Consider the following 24,007-nt stretch of genomic DNA (forward strand, 5'->3'; position numbering starts at 1 on the left):
ATTGCATGTATTAGCTACATTTTTTTCTCTTGAAACTGGATCCTGGACAATTTCTTCTAATCTGTCTTTAGTTCAGGTTCATAAATTCTTTCTTCTGTTATGTCTAATATATTGTTAAACTTGTTCTCTGTATTTTTAAATTTGGTTTTGTATTTTTCTTTTTAGAATTTATATATTTCCTCCAAACCTATTATGTTCTGGTGTTTTGTTTCTCTGTGTACCTGTCTGTCTTTAAATATTTATCATTGTATTTAAAACATTATTTTTAGTAAGTATTTGAGACCTGGAATGGCAGTTCCTCCTCTAGAGAAAAAAATTTTTTTCCAGAACCTGAGATCTGTACCACTCAACCTAAATTTAAGATTGAGGCTTGAGTTTCTATGAACACCTTGTGACAGAACCTAGGCTGAAAGTATACACAAATGTTGATTTACTTCCATTCACTCCTAATCTGAGGATATAGCCCTGTAATATCCCTGTAGCCTTGGATACTTGTATATTATATATATATAAAATCAGTTTCCAAACCTCAGGAAGATTCTGGGCTTGGATTTCTGTCATTCTTGCCCTAAAAAGTTGCAGATGTGCAGCTCAGCTTTGCAACGGTTTTGGCAAATATCTTGCAAACAAAATCATCTTTGAAAACTGGGTTTACATTTTCAGGTTTTTGCTTTTTCCTATATTTTTACTCAGTATTTCTTCATCATCTTGTTAGCTTTTTGATGCTTTGAAGATTATCTTGGACATAATACATACTTTCTTAGCTGTTCTCAGCAGTTGTTCTCAGTAGAAGTACCTAGCATGTCATAATTGGAAGCAGAAGTCATAACTGACTTTTAAGGCAGCAAAACTGTTTCCCTTTCCATCTGCATCCCAGCTTTTATTACATGCATACTAATTTTAGCAATATCCCTGTAGTAGAGGAGGAGAATTTTTACATCATGTATCAGGTAAGCAATGCTGTAATTGCGCTGGGCCATATCCTGACAGGTTCAAGGATATGGACCACATTCTCTCTCTCTCTTTTTTTTTCTTAACATCTTTATTGGAGTATAATTGCTTTAAAATGGTGTGTTACTTTCTGCTTTATAACAAAGTGAATCAGCTATACATATACATATATCCCCATATCTCCTCCCCTTTACATCTCCCTCCCACCCTCCATATCCCACCCCTCTAAGTGCTCACAGAGTACCAAGCTGATCTCCCTGTGCTATGTGGCTGCTTCCCACTAGCTATCTATTTTACATTTGGTAATATATATAAGTACATGCCACTCTCTCACCTCGTCCCAGCTTACCCTTCCCCCTCCCGTGTGTCCTCAAGTCCACTCTCTACATCTCCATCATTATTCCTGTCCTGCCCCTAGGTTCTTCAGAACCATTTTTTTTTTCAGATTCCGTATATATGCGTTAGCATACGATATTTGTTTTTCTCTTTCTGACTTAACTTCAGTCTGTATGACAGACTCTAGGTCCATCCACCTCACTACAAATAACTCAATTTCGTTTCTTTATATGGCTGAGTAATATTCCATTGTATATATGTGCCACATCTTCTTTATCAGTTCATCTGTCGATGGACCCTTTGGTTGCTTCCATGTCCTGCTATTGTGAATAGTGCTGCAATGAACATTGTGGCAGATGACTCTTTTTCTTTTTTCTTTTTTTGGCTGTACGTGGGCCTCTCACTGCTGTGGCCTCTCCCGTTGCGGAGCACAGGCTCTGGATGCGCAGGCTCAGGGGCCATGGCTCACGGGCCCAGCTGCTCCGTGGCATGTGGGATCTTCCCAGACCGGGGCATGAACCCGTGTCCCCTGCATCGGCAGGCGGACTCTCAACCACTGCGCCACCAGGAAAGCCCCAACTCTTTTTGAATTATGGTTTTCTCAGGGTATATGCCCAGTAGTGGGATTCCTGGGTCATATGGTAGTTCCATTTTTAGTTTTATAAAGAAATTCCATACTGTTCTCCATAGTGGCTGTATCAATTTACATTCCCACCAACAGCGCAAGAGGGTTCCCTTTTCTCCACACCCTCACCAGCATTTATTATTTGTTGATTTTTTTATGATGGCCATTCTGACTGGTGTGAAGTGATACTTCATTGTAGTTTTGAGTTGCATTTCTCTCATGATTAGTGATGTTGAGTATCCTTTCCTGTGTTTGTTGGCAATCTGTATACCTTCTTTGGAGAAATGTCTATTTAGGTCTTCTGCCCAGTTTTGGGTTTTGTTGTTTGTTTTTTGATATTGAGCTGCATGAGCTGCTTGTAAATTTTGGAGATTAATCCTTTGTCAGTTGCTTCGTTTGCAAATATTTTCTCCCATTCTGAGGGTTGTCTTTTCGTCTTGTTTGTGTTTTCCTTTGCTGTGCAAAAACTTTTAAGTTTCATTAGGTCCCATTTGTTTATTTTGTTTTTATTCCTATTTGTCTAGGAGGTGGGTCAAAAAGGATCTTGCTGTGATTTATGTTATAGAGTGTTCCGCCTATGTTTTTCTCTAAGAGTTTTATAGTGTCTGGCCTTACATTTAAGTCTTTAATCCATTTTGAGTTTCTTTTTGTGTATGGTGTTAGGGAGTGTTCTAATTTCATTCTTTTACGTGTAGCTGTCCAGTTTTCCCAGCACCACTTAGTGAGGAGGCTGTTTTTTCTCCATTGTATATTCTTGCTTCTGTTATCAAAAATAAGGTGACCATATGTATGTGGGTTTCTCTCTGGGCTTTCTATCCTGTTCCATTGGTCTATATTTCTGTTTTTGTGCCAGTACCATACTGTATTGATTACTGTAGATTTGTAGTATAGTCTGAAGTCAGGGAGCCTGATTCCTCCAGCTCCTTTTTTCTTTCTCAAGATTGCTTTGGCTATTTGGGGTCTTTTGTGTTTCCATACAAATTGTGAAATTTTTTTACTAGTTCTGTGAAAAATGCCATTGGTAGTCTGATAGGGATTGCATTGAATCTGTAGATTGCTTTGGGTAGTATAGTCATTTTCACAATACTGATTCTTCCAATCCAGGAACATGGTATATCTCTCCATCTATTTATATCATCTTTAATTTCTTTCATCAGTGTCTTATAGTTTTCTGCATACAGGTCTTTTGTCTCCTTAGGTAGGTTTATTCCGAGGTATTTTATTCTTTTTGTTGCAATGGTAAATGGGAGTGTTTCCATAATTTCTCTTTCAGATTTTTCATCATTAGTGTATAGGAATGCAAGAGATTTCTGTGCATTAATTTTGTATCCTGCTACTTTACCAAATTCATTGATTAGCTCTAGTAGTTTTCTGGTAGCATCTTTAGGATTCTCCATGAAGAGTAACTTGTCATCTGCAAACAGTGACAGTTTTACTGCTTCTTTTCCGATTTGGATTCCTTTTATTTCTTTTCCTTCTCTGATTGCTGTGGCTAAAACTTCCAAAACTATGTTGCATAACAGTGGTGAGAGTGGACACCCTTGTCTTGTTCCTGATGTTAGAGGAAATGGTTTCAGTTTTTCATCATTGAGAACGATGTTGGCTGTGGGTTTGTCATATATGTCCTTTATTATGTTGAGGTAAGTTCCCTCTATGCCTACTTTCTGGCGGATTTTTATCATAAATGGGTGTTAAATTTCGTTGAAAGCTTTTTCTGTATCTATTGAGATTATCATGTGGTTTTTATCCTTCAGTTTGTTAATATAGTGTATCACATTGATTGATTTGTGTATATTGAAGAATCCTTGCATTCCTGGGATAAACCCCACTTGATCATGGTGTATGATCCTTTTAATGTGCTGCTGGATTCTGTGTGCTAGTATTTTGTTGAGGATTTTTGCATCTACGTTCATCATTGATATTGGTCTGTAGTTTTCTTTTTTTGTGACCTCTTTGTCTGGTTTTGTTATCAGGGTGATAGTGGCCTCATAGAATGAGTTTTGGAGTGTTCCTTCCTCTGTTATGTTTTGGAAGAGTTTGAGAATGATAGGTGTTAGCTCTTCTCTAAATGTTTGATAGAATTCACCTGTGAAGCCATCTGGTCCTGAACATTTGTTTGTTGGAAGATTTTTAATCACAGTTTCCATTTCAGTGCTTGTGATTGGTCTGTTTATATTTTCTATTTCTTCCTGGTCAGTCTCAGAAGCTTGTGCTTTTCTAAGAATTTGTCCATTTCTTCCACATTGTCCATTTTATTGGCATATAGTTGTGTGTAGTAATCTCTCATGATCCTTTGTATTTCTCCAGTGTCAGTTGTTACTTCTCCTTTTTCATTTCTAATTCTATTGATTTGAGTCTTCTCCCTTTTTTTCTTGATGAATCTGGCTAATTCTTTGTCAATTTTGTTTATCTTCTCAAAGAACCGGCTTTTAGTTTTATTGATCTTTGCTATTTTTTCCTTCATTTCTTTTTCCTTTATTTCTGATCTTATTTTTATGACTTCTTTCCTTCTGCTAACTTTGGGGTTTTTTTGTTCTTCTTTCTCTAATTGCTTTAGGTGTAAGGTTATGTTGTTTATTTGAGATGTTTCTTGTTTCTTAAGGTAGGATTGTATTGCTATAAAATTCCCTCTTAGAACTGCTTTTGCTGTATCCCATAGGTTTTGGGTCATTGTGTTTTCATTGTCATTTGTTTCTAGGTATGTTTTGATTTTCTCTTTGATTTCTTCAGTGATCTCCTGGTTATTTAGTAACGTATTGTTTAGCTCCATGTGTTTGTATTTTTTACAAATTTTTTTCCCGTAATTGTTATCTAGTCTCATAGAGTTGTGGTCGGAAAAGATACTTGACATGATTTTAATTTTGTTAAATTTACCAAGGCTTGATTTGTGACCCAAGATATGATCTCTCCTGGAGAATGTTCCATGAGCACTCGAGAAGAAAGTGTATTCTGTTGTTTTTGGATGGAATGTCTTATAAATATCAATTAAGTCCATCTTGTTTAATGAATCATTTAAAGCTTGTGTTTCTTTAAATATTTTCATTTTGGATGATCTGTGCATTGGTGAAAGTGGAGTGTTAAAGTCCCCTACTATGATTGTGTTACTGTCGATTTCCCCCTTTATGGCTGTTAGCATTTGCCTTATGTATTGAGGTGCTCCTATGTTGGGTGCATAAATATTTACAATTTTTATATCTTCTTCGATTGATCCCTTGATCATTATGTAGTGTCCTTCTTTGTCACTTGTAATAGTCTTTATTTTAAAGTCTATTTTGTCTGAAATGAGAATTGCTACTCCACCTTTCTTTTGATTTCCGTTTGCATGGAATATCTTTTTCCATCCCCTCATTTTCACTCTGTATGTGTCCCTAGGTCTGAAATGGGTCTCTTGTAGACAGCATATATACAGGTCTTGTTTTTGTATCCATTCAGCCAGCCTATGTCCTTTGGTTGGAGCATTTAATCCATTTACATTTAAGGTAGTTATCACTATGTATGTTCCTGTTACCATTTTCTTAATTGTTTTGGGTTTGTTATTGTAGGTCTTTTCCTTCTCTTGCGCTTCCTGCCTAGAGAAGTTCCTTTAGCATTTGTTGTAAAGCTGGTTTGGTGGTGCTGAATTCTCTTAGCTTTTGCTTGTCTGTAGAGGTTTTAATTTCTCCATGGAATCTGAATGTGATCCTTGCTGGGTAGAGTAATCTTGGTTGTAGGTTTTTTCCCTTTCATCTCTTTAAATATGTCCTGTCACTCCTTTCTGGCTTGCAGAGTTTCTGCTGAAAGATCAGCTGTTAACCTTATGGGGATTCTCTTGTATGTTATTTGTTGTTTTTCCTTTGCTGATTTTAATATTTTTTCTTTGCATTTAATTTTTGATAGTTTGATTAATATGTGTCTTGGCATGTTTCTCCTTGGATTTATCCTCTATGGGACTCTCTGGACTTCCTGAACTTGATTGACTATTTCCTTTCCCTTATTAAGGTAGTTTTGAACTATAATCTCTTCAAATATTTTCTCAGTCCCTTTCTTTTCCTCTTCTTCTTCTGAGACCCCTATGATTTGAATGTTGTTGCATTTAATGTTGTCCCAGAGGTTTCTGAGATTGTCCTCTATTCTTTTCATTCTTTTTTCTTTATTCTGCTCTGCAGTAGTTATTTCCAGTATTGTTTCTTCTAGGTCACTTATCCATTCTTCTGCCTCAGTTATTCTGCTATTGAGTCCTTCTAGATAAGTTTTAATTTCATTTGTTGTGTTGTTCATCATTGTTTGTTTGTGCTTTAGTTCTTCTGGGTCCTTGTTAAACATTTCTTATATTTTCTGCGTTTTGTTTTGAAGAGTTTGGATATCTTTACTATCATTACTCTGAATTCTTTTTCAGGTAGACTGCCTATTTCCTCTTCATTTGTTTGGTCTTATGGGTTTTTATTTTGCTCCTTCATCTGGTGTGTGTTTCTCTCTCTTCTCATTTTGATTAACCCACTGTGTTTGGGGTTTCCTTTTTGCAGGCTTCAGTTTCGTACTTCCTGTTGCTTTTGGTGTCTGCCTCCAGTGGCTAATGTTGGTCAGTGGGTTTTGTATGCTTCCTGGTGGAGGGGACTGGTGCCTGTGTTCTGGTGGATGAGGCTGGATCTTGTCTTTCTGATGGGCAGGAATGCATCCGGTGCTGCGTTTTAGGGTTTCTGTGACCTTATTATGATTTTAGGCAACCTTTATGCTAATGAGTGGGATTGTGTTCCTGTCTTGCCAGTTGTTTGGCCTAGGGGGTCCAGCACTTTAGCTTGCTGGTGCTACAGTGCTGGAGACAGTTGAGGGGAGCTGGGTCTTAGTATTGAGATGGAGATCTCTGGGCGAGATTTTGCCATTTGATATTACATGGAGCCGGAAGGTCTCTGGTGGAGCAATGTCCTGATCTCAGCTCTCCCACCTCAGAGGCACTGGCCTGACACATGGCTGGAGAACCAAGATCCTGTCAGCCACCCAGATTTTGGGAAGTCTGAGGTCTTCTGCCAGCATTCAGTAGGTGTTCTGTAGTAGTTGTTCCACATGTAGATGTATTTCTTATGTATTTGTGGGGAGGAGGATAATCTCCCCATCTTACTCCTTCGCCATCTTGAAAGTCTCCTTCCACATTCTCTTTTTAAAAAGCAATCATTGATTGTTAGTAGGTTCTGCTGTTCTGATATCTATAAAGTGCAGTGTTAAAATTTTTGTCCTTGTTACTGTTAAAAGCATTGTTTTAAGTATGTAATAGCTGCTATTCCATCATATTTGAATATTTTATGCAAGCATACGGTAAAATAGTTCCAAAATCTCTTGTGTGTCACATAGTTTGTCTTTGAAGAATAATGATGAAAGTGACCAGGTATCTTTCTGCAATGTCCAGTAATTCTTTTATATTGTGCTATAACTACTTTCCGTAAATACAACAGAGAGGATGAGCAAAAATTCAATGCTGTTGATTTCTAAATTACCCATAGCCTTCTGCATATCTGTTCCATTCTCAGTGATAACTGCATGATACTCTTTTTAAAAATTTATTTATTCATTTATTTTTTTGGCTGCGCTGGGTCTTTGTTGTGGCACGCAGGCTCTGTGGTGCACGGGCTTCTCTAGTTGCAGCGCACGGGCTTAGTTGCGGTATGTGAGATCATAGTTCTCCCACCAGGGATTGAACCCAGGCCCCCTGCATTGGGAGCGCCGAGTCTTAACACCTGGACTGCAAAGGAAGTCCCTACATGATACTTTTAAAAGTCGATTTTCTATTGAATAAATATTTAGAATTTTTGAAATGTTAGTGGAGACCTAAAAATTTCAGCAAACAAAGCAATAGAAGGATTTTATTCATCATGTATCCACCAGGCTATGAAACTTAGGTCTTGTAGTTGTTTCTATATATCCAAATCTCTGATTACAAGATAGAGAAGTACCACATTTAATAATAATCATAATTATTGTAGCAGTTAACCCTTACAACAATAAATATTTGTATAATTTAATTGACTGAGTTAAAAGTATAAAGCACTTAAGGAAATTTTCATTCCAATTAATATTTAGAATGCTTACTTGTATTTGTCAGTGAATAGTTGCATATTGACAGTAACTCCAAATGATATGTTTTGTTCATAATACTGATGTTGATGTACTAAAGAGATTCAATGCCAACCTATGAGGTCACAGGATCATTGATTGCTCCTAAGACCAGGGATGTCAGAAATAATGTAGAAGTATCTATTTGGCTAAAGTCCAATGCCAAAGCCTAACTGCAAATACCTAGTCTGCAGCCAGACTTTGATGCATCTCTGGTGTTTTCTAGAATTCTACCTTTCCTGTATATTGCTCTTTGGGTAATGTTATACTATGAAGCAACAGTAATCATAGGCTTTTAAAAGTATTCCACTATATAGCTTAAAACTGTTGTCTTTTTTTTTAATCACAGAGTGTGCAAGCAAGCAGAATTTTATTTGAGAAATTTACATCTGAAAGCAAGGAACGTGTCATTACTTTAAATCAACATAGAAGTTTTAGGGTAAGTATAATTTTTATTCTAAATTATGGGTTGGTGGCTTTATGTGACTACAGTTCAGATATTATTTCTAGCGATTTCAGAAATAATTTCTTGATGCTTCCTCATTCTGGGAAATGCCTCAGAATATTCACTAGTGTCTTTGCAGAGGACATGTTTCCTCTTTCAAATCTGTGGTCTTTATGACACTCAGAAGATGTTATTTACTAATCAATAGCAGGATATCTGCTGTGAGTTTTCCTAAAATTCCTAAAATATCTGGGTTTGCACTCATTTATCACTGCTTGCCCAGGTTTTAAATGATCAAACGAACATGTTTATGAATCTTTTGACCAAATGCAGGGAGGGAATTGTTTATGGCTATGAAACAGAGTAAAACTGAATTCTCTAAATGGTGATTGGACTCATGCCCATGACATTATTATCCCTACAGTGTATCTAAATAAACTAATTAATAAACACAATTGGAGAGAAAAGAGAGCAATTGAGGGAAGAAGAAAGGTATGAAACTTATATTAGTGGTTTAATAAATATCTTGAACTTTATGAGGGACAAACAAGAAAGGGTTTTATTTTTCTTTCCTTAAGGCCTTCAGCCCTTACTCCCCTTGGTGATATCTTGGGATGATGAGTGTCACATAGTAGAGAGCCTTATTGACCTAGGACAAGTCAAATCCCCATTCTGGTCAGTTACACTAGGTTTAATATGTGTCTGTGCCGCCTTCCGTATTCCCCATACAGTCAGGTAATACTTATTTTTGGAGTAATATTTCTATTTAATATAGATCACTTTTGCTGTTTTTAACATATATCATTATTGCTTATTAAATGTTTGCCCTCATATATGTTTTATCTTTTTATTTTTCATTAGTCTGAGTGATATGGGGGTCATATCATTCTTGTTTTATCCACAGCACCTAGAACAGTGACCATCACTTAAAAACATAATTGAACCAACAAATGACACTTTCTAGTTTGGAATGCATAGACTACTCTAGTAGCATTACTTATACCTACCTGTCAGATATTACTGTTTTTAACGGCTATTTCTAATCCATCCTCCCTATTGTCCCCTGCAATGTTCTTAAAACACAGGTGTAATTACAACACTCAATCTCAACAAACTGAATAACTCCACCTATCAAAGTCAGAGTGCTTAACTAAGCCTCATAATGTGGCCTTGACTATATTTTCTATCTTACCTCGCATTATGCTTCTGCTTCCATGTAACCTCCAGGTACCCTGTACTCTGCCTGCACCAGAGTCCTTGGGGACTAAAATCCCAGCACCTTGACACTTCTCTGTGCTTGTTTAGGCTATTCCGTTGGCCTGGGATGTTCTCAACCCCTTCTCAGTTTATGGAAATGTCACTACCTTTTACAGGCCAGCCCTAATGCTACCTCTTCAAGCTGGTCAATCCAGGTTCCTTTCCATTCTGAATTGACCTCCACCTCTCCTGTGCTCTCTTTACACCTGATTCATGCTATCTTTACAGTCATTGTTACAGCTGCTTTGGATTATAGTTACTTCTTTATGTCTGTTTCCACCATCATACATGAAATATGTCATTTTTTTTGTACTTTCTACTCTATTTGGTATGTTAGTACTTCGCAACTCTTTTAGTATAATAGTTCTCATAGCAAGTAATAATATTTGTGTGGCCTTATGGGGTAAAAGGTTGAGGTTGCTCATGATTTAAAGGAGACTGTTCAGTACCCACTGAAAAGTAGGAGGAACAGTAGCCACTCCAGGTCCCACTAGTGCAGCCCCAGGGCTAAGAGGATTAATGGCCCAGCATATCTATGGCACATTTACACACACCTGTGCTACTTTCTGGAAACTTTCGTGTTTGTTATATATGTTGAATTAAAAAAATAAGATAGCTTCCATTATTATACACTGTGAAGTCAGTGATTACAAAATCAGTAAGAACCTGTATTTTAATTAGTGTTTCTGCATTTCATTAATTTACTTAGACAGTTATTATTAGCCGATTGTCATATGATATTTTGGTTTACCAAATAGTGTCTAGAGTCAGTGTATATTTGTCATTTGATTATTTCACAGATGTTTTTCCTAAGAAAATCAGCCTCATTTGAAAATATCCAAAAATGTTTCAGCGTGCAATCTCCACAATTAAAGGTATGATAATTTTTCAGTTTTTGTTATTCAAAAGAAATGTTTACATTTCTAGTAATAATCACCACCTGTGCTTTTCGTTGGCTTTCCTGAAATAGTGTGATCACTGATTCATCCAGAGTTGACTGAAATTTTGGATTCAACTGTGTATTTGGTAGCCCCTGTAAGATTGTTGTTCATAGTGCCAATTGAAGATTTTCAGCATCTCTTGGAAGTGTCTCATATTCATACTTTGACTTTACTTGGTATATTATAAATCAAGTCACTTATAATATTGATCTACACTTGCATTGGGCTCATGGTGTTAATACATTTTCATGGACTCTATTCCAGTTTGGTCTTGAGCTACACAATATCCTGATAAGAGCGAAGATGAGATAGATACTGTCCTTGTTTTATACATGAAAAAGCAAAGGTCAGAAAGTGATAAGTGGCAGAGCTAGTACTTAAACCCACACCTTCTCTTACCAAACGCAATGGACTTTCCTCTGCAACAAGAATCCATAAGCGTTTTTGAGTGCTGATCTTACATTTAGTGGCATTGGCAAATAGCTCCCAGCTTTTGTTTTTCTCTCTGAAATCTGACACTCAGCTTCCTTGATTCTCCATGTTACTTGCTTCTAACTTGCTTTTAACCTGCTTAACTTTAGCCTGCTTCCTATTGCATTTCTGGCATTCTTCTTTCTTACCAACTTTTTGATTGTTCTGTCTTGTATTCCTGTACACTGACACCATCCTTAAGACTTTTTTATTGCCATATAATTAATATATAACATTATATTAGTTTCAGGTGTACCACATAATTATTTGGTACCTGTGTATATTGTGAAATGATCATCACAGTAAGTCTAGTTAACATCCATCATCCCACATATTTACACTATTTTTCTTGTGCTGAGAACTTCTAAGAGCTACTTTCTTAGCAACTTTCAAATATACAATACGGTATTTTAACTGTAATCACCATGCTGTACATTAAATCATCCCCAGGACTTATTTATTTTATAACTAAAAGTTTGTACCTTTTGACCACCACACCCAGTTTGCCCATCTCCTACTCCCTGCCTCTGGCAACCATGAATCTGTTCTCTGTATCTATGAGGGTTTTTTTTCTGTTGTTTGTTTGTTTTTAGATTCTACATATAAGTGAGGTCATACAGTATTTCTCTTTCTCTATCTGACTTATTTCATTTAGCAGAATGTCCTCAAGGTCCATCCATGTCATTGCCAGTGGCAGGATTTCCTTCTTTTTTGTGGCTGAATGACATTCTATTGTGTGTGTATACCTATATCTGTATCTATATCACATTTTCTTTATTCATTCATCTGTTGATAGGTAGATTGTTTCCGTATCTTGGCTATCATGAATGATGTGGCTATGAAAGTGGGAGTGTGGATATCTCTTCAAGATCCTGATTTCATTTCCTTTGGCTATATACCCAGAAGTGGGATTGCTGGATCATATGGTAGTTCTATTTTTAATTTTTTGAAGAGTCTCTATGCTGTTTCCATAGTGGCTGTACCAATTTACATTTCCCACAATAGTGTACAAGGGTTCCAACACTTGAACTCACACTTCCAACACAGCCTCACCAACACTTGATGTCTCTTGTCTTTTTCTTGTCTTTTTTTTTTTTTTTTTTTTTTTTTTGTGGTACGCGGGCCTCTCACTGTTGTGGCCTCTCCCGTTGCGGAGCACAGGCTCCGCGGCCATGGCTCATGGGCCCAGCCGCTCCGCGGCATGTGGGATCCTCCCGGACGGGGGCACGAACCCGTGTCCCCTGCATCGGCAGGCGGACTCTCAACCACTGCGCCACCAGGGAAGCCCAGTTGTCTTTTTGATAATAGCTATTCTAACAGGTGTGAGGTGATATCTCACTGTGATTTTTATTTGCATTTCCCTGATAATTAGTGACATTGAGTACCTTTTCATGAACCAGTTGGCCATTTGCATATCTTCTTGGGAAAAGTCTCTACTGAGTTTCTTTGCCCATTTTTAAATTGGATTGTTTGTTTTTCTTGCTATCGAGTTGGAAGAGTTTCTTACATATTTTGGAATTAACTCCTTATGAGATAGATGGTTTGTAAATATTGTCTCCCATTTCGTAGGTTGCCTTTTCATTCTGCAGATTGTTTATTTTGCTGTGCAGAGGCTTTTAAGTTTGATGTAGTCCCACTTGTTTATTTTTGCTTTTGTTGCTTGTGCTTTTGGTGTCATATCCAAAAAAATCATCACCAAGACCAAGATCAAGGAACTTTTCCCTGTGGTTTCTTCTAGTTTTACAGTTTCAGGTCTTACATTTAAGTTTTTAATTCATTTTGAGTTAATTTTTGTGTGTAGTGTAAGATAGGAGTCCAATTTCATTCTTTAGCATTTGAATATTCAATTTTCCCAGGACAGTTTATTGAAGAACCTATACTTTCACCATTGAGTATTGTTGGCTCCCTTGTCAAATATTAGTTGACTATATATGCATGGGATAATTTCTGAGATTCTGATTCTGTTCCATTGGTCTCTGTGTCTGTTTTGTTTTTGTTTTTGTTTTTTTTTTTTTTGGCGGTACACGGGCCTCTCACTGTTCTGGCCTCTCCCATTGTGGAGCACAGGCTCCAGACGTGCAGGCTCAGCGGCCATGGCTCACGGGCCTAGCCGCTCCACGACATGTGAGATCTTCCCAGACCGGGACACGAGCCCGTGTCCCCTGCATCATCAGGCAGACTCTCAACCACTGCGCCACCAGGGAAGCCCTGGGCAGAGGATCTTAATAGACATTTTTCCAAAGAAGATATACAGGTAGCCCAACAGGCACATGAAAAGATGTTCAACATCACTAATTATTAGGGAAATGCAAATCAAAACCAGTGAGCTATTACCTCACACCTGTTAGAATGGCTATTATCCAGAAGGCAAGAAATAACAAGTATTGGAGAGGATGTGGAGAAAAGGGAACCTTCTTACACTGTTAGTGAGATTGTAAATTGGTGCAGCCACTATGGAAAACAGTATGGAGGTTCCTCAAAAAATTAAGAATAGAATTATCATGTGATCCGGGTATTCCACTTCTGGGTGTTTATCCAAAGAATATGAAAACAATAATTGGAAAAGATATATGCACTCCTATGTTCATTGCAACATTATTTATAATTGCTGAAATATGGAAACAACCTAAGTGTGCATCCATGGATGAATGAATAAAGAAGATGTGGCACATATATATATATATATATATATATATATACACACACACACACATACATAGTGGTATGTTTGTGTGTGTGTGTGTGTGTCTTATACATATACGTGCACACACACAATGGACTACTACTCATCCATAAAAAGAATGAAATCCTGTCACTTGTGACAACATAGATGGACTTTGAGGGTATTATTCTAAGTGAAATAAGTCAGAAGGAAAAAGACAAATGTCATATGATTTCACTAATGTGTGGAATTTAAAATGAAACAAAACCAAAATAAATAAATAAACAAATCAAAACCAAAAGAAACTCATAGATACAGAGAACAGATTGTTGTTACCAGAGGAGAAGGGGGCTTGCAGGGTGAGGAAAAGGGGTGAAGGGGGTCAGTTTAATGGTGATGGATGGTAGACTTTGGGGGTGGTCACTTTGTAGTATATACAGATGTTGAATGAGAGTGTTGTACACCTGAAACTTACATAATAAAAAGTATAATGATAAATACTGTTCTTATATGTGGAATCTAAAAAGCATAACTTATAGAAACATAAAGTAGACTTGTGGTTGCAAGGGCTGGGGCAGGAGAAGAGGAATGGGGAGATGTTTGTCAATGGGTGTAAACCTTCATTTATGAGATAAATTCTGGGGCTCTAAGGTACAGCATGGTGACTATAATTAACAATACTATATTATATACTTGAAAATTGTTAAAAGAGTAGATCTTAAATGTTATCACCACACAAAAACAATGGTAATTATATGAGGGGATTGGGGTGTTAACTAACCTTATCGTGGTAATCATTTCACAGTATATATGTTTATCATATCATTACACAGCATACCTTGAGTTTATATATGTTATATGTCAATAATATCTCAGTGAAGCTGGAAAACAAACAAAAAACCCAAACCTACCTGGTAGTTCTGCTTTATAGTTATAGATTCTGTCAGTAATTCCTTCTTAAGTGTTCTACAGAGCTGCATAATTCATAGCTAGTCAGCAAGTGGGGAATATGAAAATCTTACATTCTACTTTTTTTCAGGCTGTTCTACTTTTTCTTGGTACATACATATGTGTTTATTTTTCTTGATATATACATATACATACATATATTCTATAGTCTGTATTTCTCTATTCTCTATTCTAATTACATATTGAGTTGAATACAATTTCTTGAGATGGGGGAAGTATATATAGTAAGTCACAGAGAGGGTCAATATCCCTATTGCACTTTAGTACATCTTAAAGTATATAACCAGCTTGTATGGAATTGTTATATTTGGAATTTGGGCCTATATTCACTATAACGAAAAATATTTCTGTAATGAATTATTATTTACTAGGAAAGTTAAATGCAGTTAATTTAGTGACAGTAGCTCAAAAGGCAAGAAATGCTGTATCAAAGGATTGGAACTGCTCTCTCTTTTATTAGTAATGAGTGTTGTTAGAGTTTCAAGTTACTAATGCATAATTCTTGTAAATTATTTATTAATGTATTATATTAATATTATTATTAAAAATGAAGTTGGTTCTCTAATGATTAGATAAAATGAATATTAGGCTGAAATTCTGTTATTTAAGCCTGTAAGTATTGAATTGAAAATAATTGAATAGTATGTATAGAAATTCAGTATTGTTAAGGTGCTTTTGAAAATAGATTTACAAATTGATTTTATTTATTTATTTTTGGCTGCATTGGGTCTTCATTGCTGTGTGCAGGCTTTCTCTAGTTGCAGTGAGCGGGGGCTACTCTTCGTTGTGGTGCACGGGCTTCTTATTGCGGTGGCTTCTCTTGTTGTGGAGCACGGGCTCTAGGCACACAGGCTTCAGTAGTTGTGGCACATGGGCTCAGTAGTTGTGGCTCGTGGGCTCTAGAGCACAGGCTCAGTAGTTGTGGCGCACAGGCTTAGTTGCGCCGCAGCATGTGGGATCTTCCCGGACCAGGGCTCTAAGCCATGTCCCCTGCATTGGCAGGCGGATTCTTAACCATTGTGCCACCAGGGAAGTCCCACAAATTGATTTTATAAGGTAAGGCATTTTAATAATTTTTGCCCATTCTACCACTTGTTTTTGCATTAAACTAAAAGTAGAGCACGCATTTTATTTGGATATGTAAAGAGCATTCATTTTTAATTAAGAATATATAAAATCACAATTAATTCATATCTACTTTATAGTGTTACTTTTATGTAGCTAATGCAATGTCATGTGACCAAATTATTGCACTTTGCTTTAACTAACCCACTGTTAACTTATAAGCTCACTTTTGAAAAACATCAAGAACAGATGATTTTAAATTTTTCAATAGTGACCAAATTACATTAATAGCAATTGTAACTGAATTAATTTTAAATGTACAGCACCTAAATTGATTTTTTCTGTTTCTTTGTCTCCTTATAAATAAGAGAGTAAAATCTGCAGTTGAGTTGAAGAAGGACACCATAACTCCATTAGAGATTAAGGATGACATGCAAAGCAATATGAAAGAGGTGACGTTTCAGAAAACAAAGGAGTTGGAGCACTGGATGGCTGAGCAAAATGAAACTGAGGAACCCGTCCCTGTGAAAGACAATACAGATACTATTTTAGACAACATGCAGGGCAGATACAGTTCGAGAGGCGTGTCTCCCTCTCTCATTGAAGCATCTAGACAAGCTGGCATTACTAACGTTGTTTACCCCAAGAAAAAGAAGATGAAACTGAAGAAAGGATTAAGACTCAGTAAACTTACACTTGTGTATGATGAGTTATCCAAGCCTCCAAAAATTCTTAAAAGGTCTGTTTAATCAACAATTGTTATAGTTTAAGAAATGTATTATGGTTTGGGCCTTAATTTTCTAATTCAGTCATTGAAGGATCCTTTTGTGTGTGTATTTCCTGGGCCCATCTCTGGTACCAATTAATTTATCAGTCAGGGTCCCAGGAGTAAACAGCATTCTCAATTTAGAATAATTCTAGGGGGGTATAACAAGGGCAATTTACAAAGATGTCAGGGCATAGGGAAACCACAAATGATAGAGTAGTATCCTGGGACTAGAAATAATAGAGCCAATCTCTACCCCTAAGTATGAGAGGACAAAAAGAGGGAGTGATTACTAGAACCTGGAAGAAAGAAATTGTAAGGAAAGGATTTCCTTGAAATAAGTAGTGAACTTTGGACAAAGATCATGGCCAGTGTGAGGCAACCCTTCAGGAGGGGACCAGAGGAATAAATACTTTGACTTCACTCTTTCCCTTTTCAGGGCTCCTAATTGGACATATTTGCTGAGAAGATATTAAGGGATCCTATGTCTGTAGTCTGTATGGACTAGTACTCCAGGGCAAAGAGCAAGGTAGAGAAGGATAGAGATAAATGTGCAGATAGAAACAAAACCTATTTGGCACAGATGGTCTTTCTAAGGTGGCATTTGACCAGAAATAGTAATTGAGAAGGAGTCAGCCACTCAGAAGGACTGGAAAATGCAATACCCTTGAGGCTTGCTCTGTGCCTGGAACAGTGGGAGGCGAGAAAGTAGTGTTATTAGAGACATTTGCTGGGGTCTTATCATGTAGAGTCTTGTAGACTATGGTGAAAAATTTGATTTGTATTCTAGGTACTAGAGAAAACTCTTGGAGGGAGTGACATGATCTGATTTACATTTGTTTGAAAAAAAAACATGCTAGCTGCCATGTGGAGAATGGATGAGACCAAGAGGAGAAGCAGGGAACTAAGAAGTTATTGTACTCTAGACAGAAGAGATGATGGTGGCTTGCACTAGAGTGTAGAGAAGAGTGGGGAGTGTCACAGAGTAAGGAAAGGAAAGGGTACTGATTTTTCTCACTCTTATTCTCCTACTTTTAGCACGGGTCTTTCTCATAGTACACACTCGGTAAATATTAATGAAATGATGGGGTGTGATTTTTTTTTTCTTCCCTAGTACTGCACCGGCATGCATAAATGCTACTGAATGAAAACTATGTGGGAAATGGAGAGTTTGAGGAGGATAATCCTAGAAGAAACATACCATTTGAAAGCTTATTACATGTCATCTAATTTGATAGCCTACTAAGTTTGGGATGAAGTCTGGGATGTTTTTTTGTTAGGCTGTTGTGGAGGCAAATCTTTCCTTCTTCCTCAAGTTCATGTCCTTGCGAACCATTTAGATGTCATTTCTTTTCTCACATCAAGTTTTAACTCCTCAATTCTCCATTGTATTTCCTCCGGTTGGTGGTAGGGGTGTAAATTAAGCCTGAAGGGAGCACTGACCCTTTATTTCAGTTCTCTACAAAGGCTGCATCTTTAATAACAGTCTTCTGCTTTTATAAACTCACAGAGATTCTTCATATGATCTCAATGAATGAACAGGAGGACTTGGTTTGCATAAAAGTACCATGTAATTTTATTTTGATGACAGAGAAATAGTAATTTTGTCTGTGGCTGAGTTGATTTATTCATTATAAAAATTATATTTCTGTAATTTAAAAATCACTCTTTTGAATACTAGATCAGAGTCTCACGGAATCCTTCCTGGACAGAAGAAATTTTTGCTCAGAGTTCCACTATATGAACGTCTATTACGGTGTCCCAGTGTACCTTTGTGTTTAAATTTTGACAAATTTGCCCAGAGTAAAGGAATAATTCCAGAAAATAGTGGTCCTCAAACATGGGCTCTTGACATGTTCTCTAAGCCTAAACAAAAGAAGACAACCCCAAGAGAGAAAGTTGTTAAAATATCTGTTCATGAAGACTTGTCTGAAAGAATGAAAAAAACACCAGAAATAGAATTGAGTGATTCTTTGGAGTCTCGTCTTCCTCCAGAGGTCATTAGACATTATGAATCCGAAGTGGAGATCTTGACTGAAGAAATAAATAGTAAGAAGAAATATCCTGCATTTTTATATTGTAGGCGTGGAGCTCTTTATAGGAAACTGGGAAAGCTCCAGAGTGCCATGAATGATCTACAGAAAGTGAGTTTTTATTTAATCAAAATAATAATATTAACAATTTATCCTTGCTTATAACTATATATTAACTTTTACTAGAATTTTGAACAATGAATATTTGTATTATACACGTGGGATTGTGAAATTATGATTATTGGCATTTTCAAATAATTAACATTAAAAACACTTGATTTTGTCTGTCAGATTGGGAGGCATCATTTTATACTATACACATACAAAGCCATTGGGATCAATAATGTTTGAAAATTTACTTGATGGGATATCTTCCCCTAAATCAATTTAAATTGAATTTATACATTTATTTTCTAGGCTATACTCTTGGAGCCATTGTTTCTCAATGCCTATTGGCACCGACATTTCATTTATCTTTTCCAAGGCAGAATTAATGAAGCTTTGGATGACTTGAATTATATAAATAAATATAATAAAAATAATGCAGGTGGGTTGTCTGTGCAGTTATATTACTTAGATCTTTACCTAAGCTTTGGTCATTTAGTGGTATAAAGATACATAATTCAAGACATATACATTTCCACAAATGGTTGTGACTTCCCAAGTTAAATTTACTCTCAATAGCATATATTTAGGACTGTTTGTGATCCTATTGTTTTAAAAATACTTATCATGGTTTGAAATGTTAATGTCCTTGGTATACATTACAATAAATTGGTTCCTTACTGCTCATCCCGTAAGAAGAATATGAACTTACAATTTTTAGTTATAGAAATGATTTACAAATTTAGTCTGAATTAGAGTTGTAACGTTCTTAAGACTTCACATTTACATTTGTGTTTACGTACCATTCTCTAACCAACTTGAATGACTAGACATGGAACTTTTGGGGAATGAGAAAATGTCATATTCATCTTTGTATCTCCAGCACCCACAACATACCCCTAGAATATAACATGAGCTTAATAAGTGTTTTTTTTAAATCTATGCTGATCTCTGCTAAAAGTCCATAAGGTTTTGTACAATCAAAATATAACTTTTTACTATGAACGTTAAAGGATTATGAAACATTTCAGATATACAAAAAAGAAAAGTTAATTTTTGTTATTTCATATTGAAATTGAAAACACTTTTACCCATAAACATTTATCCAGGCTTTGAGAACAAATTTTGCATTGTTGAAATAAAAAACAAATCTTAAGTTAAATGGCAAAGAAAGTATAATAGAGATACATTATTCTAAGACTACATTTTTGGAGGGTGAAGGATTCGTCTTTAAAAATTTAGGACTGTAACACTAAATTTTACCTTTTTAATTTTCTTTAGAGGCATATATTTCAAGGGCAGAAATTTTCAGAGGAAAAAAAGACAGTACTTTGGCAATTGTAAATTATACTCAAGCAATTAAGTGCAAGCCCATGGATGCTGATACATATTTCAGGAGGGGTGAGATGTACGAAGTAGAAAACAAAGTACTGGCCTTTGATGACTTTACTAAAGTAAGCTGTATCACATATAATTCTGCCATTTATATATTTTAGAGCATGATATTCTCATCCTAATATTACAGCAAATTGTTGAAATTCTTTCATATGTTATATAATCAAAATTAGTTTATTTTAGATTAGGCCCTAGAACATTCGTTACTGGGATTGATATTAACAGTATGTCAATGATTTTTTTGAATGGATGGATTTACATCTGATTCAGGTGTGGGAGCATTGAGGCAAGAGGCAACTTTGAGGGGGACTTGACTTTTCCAGCTCTCTTCTCTTGGACTATGAAGCAGTGAATAAAGAAACCTTTGAAGATTGCTTCTTTCTTTCAAACAATGGAGAAAATCATTTTCTGCTTCTTAACTCTTGAGACGTAGCTGATTCTCTTCTGCAGCAAACCTATCTGCTTTAAAAGAAAGCTGTGCTCACTGGCTCATTCATTCATTCATTCATTTACTCACAATATTTATTGGCTAAGGCACTGTGTAGTGTAATGTAGTGGATAAATCTTGGTGAATAAAACAGACATGTTTCATGCTTACATGGAGCCTATAATTTAAAGGACAGATATTAAAGAAATAAATATACACACTAATATATAATTACAAATTGTGATGAATGCTATGATGGAAATAAAGATTATGGGAGGCAATTTATGTTTGGTTGGGGGATATCAGAGAATTCCCTTGAGGAAGTGAATTTTAGCTGAACTGTATTTTGAGGCTAGAATCAGGCAGCTATTCCACTGATTGCGGCAGAATTGTAACCATGAACTCCTGACTTTAAATTATTAGTTCTTAGTACAATTGAGAACTTAGATGTTATTGAAATAATTTAGCTTTTCATGTTCCCAACTGCCCTGTTTCTTAATCTATGATGGTTAGCCACATACTTGACTTTTGCTTCAAGAGAATATTATAAGTTTTGGTAACTTCTTGTCTAGAAGTTACCACAAATCTCTTTTGAAGATATTAAAATTATTAAAATATCTTTTCTGATCATTTCCTTTATCTAGTAGCACCAATAGTTTAAAGATTGACTAATGCAGCAACTTGAGGTCAAACAAACTTCAGAATCTTTAGAGGTTCTTTTTTCCCTGTTTTAAAAATACTTCATAATCTTTGTGCTTCATTTTTCTCCCCACTATCAATAGGCAAGGAACTTCACAACTGAGTTTACAATGATTTAGTCTCGTTACTCTGTTGCCTTGTATATCAATGTGAAATGAATGAACCATGCCAATACCAATTCATTTCTTTTCACCATTTTAGGGACTAAATTAATCCATATTTAATTTCATTGAATCGGCCTTGATGTGATCTAATATATATTGTCTTTAATTGGAATAAAATGCTATGATAGATCCAATATAACCCTACTCTAGCTGAACAATTACTTATGAGGTTTTATTAATAAAAATTTTAGTGGGCAGAAACCTTGGCTTCTTGTATGTGCTGGGTTTTGTTTTTGTTTTTTTTTAATAAAACCTCCACTTTCTAGAATTTGATGACAAATGGACTTCCTAAAGGCATGGTCTTCAAATGCAAATCTGAAAGTTCTGGCATCTTAAAGTAGTTTGTTTTTATGTAATCTGAAGTTAAAAACATGGTTTTAGTCCATTTAATTTGCTATAGGATTATATACTTTTCTTGTTTTTTTTTTTTCATTATGTGATATGTTTTTGTGCCTCCCCTCCACACCCCCGTGTAGTGTATCTTTTATGATCCCAGAAGAACAGATGCATTATTTAAACGTGGGATGTTCTACTATGAAAATGAAAACTGGATTGCAGCTGAAGAGGATTTTACAACCTTGTTAAATATAGATCCCCAAAATTCTCAAGCAAGGTGAGAATTATTTTAGATATGGTTTTTGAATGTTTTTTTTTTGAAATACATTCTCAGGAAAGAAAATTTCTTGAAATACATCAGACAGCCCTTTAAAAGTAGTGAATCGATTTTTAGTGCTACTAGTGAAGGAAAATCTTTACCTATACCCTAAGAGTAGTGGGTAGTTTAACTTAAATGGCATGAAATGATAATTTAGAATTGTTTCATTTGCATTTCCTGAATACTAGTTACATTATCAGTTTTTGAAGTATTGACCTATATTTTGTTTCTTTGGATTTCTTTTCATATACTTTGTATTCATTCAGTACAGAGAACTGTTCATATAGATTTCTGTGCTATCTTATTGTAACTGGGATATTAAACTTTGCTCTTCCAACCTTATTGTGCATAATACAGTTTCCATTTTGTTGCTTTTCTTTTCATCTAAGTTTTGTTTTGAAGAGGCTTAAAATGTGTATGTAGCCATACCTATTCATCTCTTCACTCACAGTTTTTGTTTAACATTAACATTTTTATAGAAAAATACAGCAAGCATCCAAAAAAAGTATACAAAGTACAAACATACAGCTTAATGACTTATCACAATGTAAATGCTCGTGTAACCATTATCAGGTCAAGAAACAACTTTACTAGCACCCTCTTGTGCCTTTGCCTTCCTGAGAAGGTAACCACTGTCCTGACTTGTATTTCTTTATAGTTTCAACACGTAAGTATGTGTCCCTAAACATTCTTGGTTTAGTTTTGCCTGTTTTTTTTGAACTTTATATAAAGAGAATCATAAGGTAGTTTTCTTTCAATTCTAACTTATTTCATTGAATATTATATACTATTGCATGTGGCTGTAGTTTTCTCCTTTTAATTTTTGTATAGTATTCAGTTACATGAATATATTGCAGTTTACTTATCCATCCTACTGTTGATGGACAGTTGAGTGTTTCTAATTTTTGATGATCACAAATACTGTTTCCTTCAACTTTCTTGTACATGACACACATATACTCATTTATGTTGGATGCACAAGTAGGAGTAGAACATATGGTACATAGGGTATGCAATTGTTCAGCTGTAGGGCCAAACTAATTTTACAAACTGGTTGTACTACCAGCAGTATACTCCACACCAGTACTGGGTACTATTATAACTTTCAAGTTGTAGCCATCCTAGTGGGTGTGTAGTATTATCTCATTTAGTTTGAATTTTCATTTTCTTCATTACCAACATGATTATTCATTTTCAAAATTTTCTTAACCATTTGGATTTTCTTTTTTGTCATTGATGACTTTTGGGTTGTTGGTCTTTTTTCTTATTGATTTGTATGAACTATTACATATTCTTGATATGGGCCCTTTGTTGGTTATATTTACAGCACATTTTTTTCCTCCTCCAGATTGTCACTGCACTCCTTAAATAATTGTCTTTTGGTAAACAAAGTTTTAAAATGAAACATAGTCTGATTTAGTAACGTTTTTCTTTAAGGTTAGTGCTTTTTTTTGTACTATAAGTAAGTTTTTCCTACTTTTGTGTCATGTAGAATTCTCCTGTCTGATCTTCTAGAAGGTTTATTGTTTTGCTTTTAAAGTTAGATTTACAGTGCACCTAGAATCAATTTTTGTATATGATGTGAAGTAGGGAAACAAATTCCACTTTTTCTGCATGCATGTTCAATTTTCCAAGCAACATTTAATAAAAACCCTGTGCCTTTACCATCGCTTTGCAGTGTTAGCTTTGTAGGAAATGAAGATCCATGTATGGGTGGATCTATTTCTCAGTCTCTTTTTCTATTTTGCGGGTCTTAAAAAAAATCTATCTTTGCACCAATACTATGCTGCCTTAAACACTATAGTTTCATAATAAGTCTTGAAATCCAGTAGAACAGTTCTTTTGATCTGTCAAAATTGTCAGAGCATTCCTTGGCTTTTTTGCATTTCCAAACACATTGAGTTGGGTTAAACTATATGAAAATTGACTTCTTTATATATCAAAATAGTAAAATTTC

At 35.7% G+C, this 24,007-nt stretch overlaps 1 protein-coding gene across 1 annotated transcript in view; it reads left to right on the plus strand.

The window, feature by feature from the left end:
• TTC6 (tetratricopeptide repeat domain 6) overlaps positions 1–24,007 on the plus strand; it is a 210,962-nt gene that overhangs the window by 126,964 nt on the left and 59,991 nt on the right. Inside the window, exons 9-15 of the mRNA XM_049705957.1 lie at positions 8,346–8,427; positions 10,464–10,573; positions 16,175–16,545; positions 18,254–18,716; positions 19,023–19,152; positions 19,992–20,164; positions 21,872–22,008. Of these exons, the coding sequence (XP_049561914.1) occupies positions 8,346–8,427; positions 10,464–10,573; positions 16,175–16,545; positions 18,254–18,716; positions 19,023–19,152; positions 19,992–20,164; positions 21,872–22,008 (1,466 nt within the window). The remainder of the gene's footprint in view (positions 1–8,345; positions 8,428–10,463; positions 10,574–16,174; positions 16,546–18,253; positions 18,717–19,022; positions 19,153–19,991; positions 20,165–21,871; positions 22,009–24,007) is intronic.

This window comes from Orcinus orca, chromosome 2 (assembly GCF_937001465.1).
Source record: "Orcinus orca chromosome 2, mOrcOrc1.1, whole genome shotgun sequence".
Taxonomy (NCBI): domain Eukaryota; kingdom Metazoa; phylum Chordata; class Mammalia; order Artiodactyla; family Delphinidae; genus Orcinus; species Orcinus orca.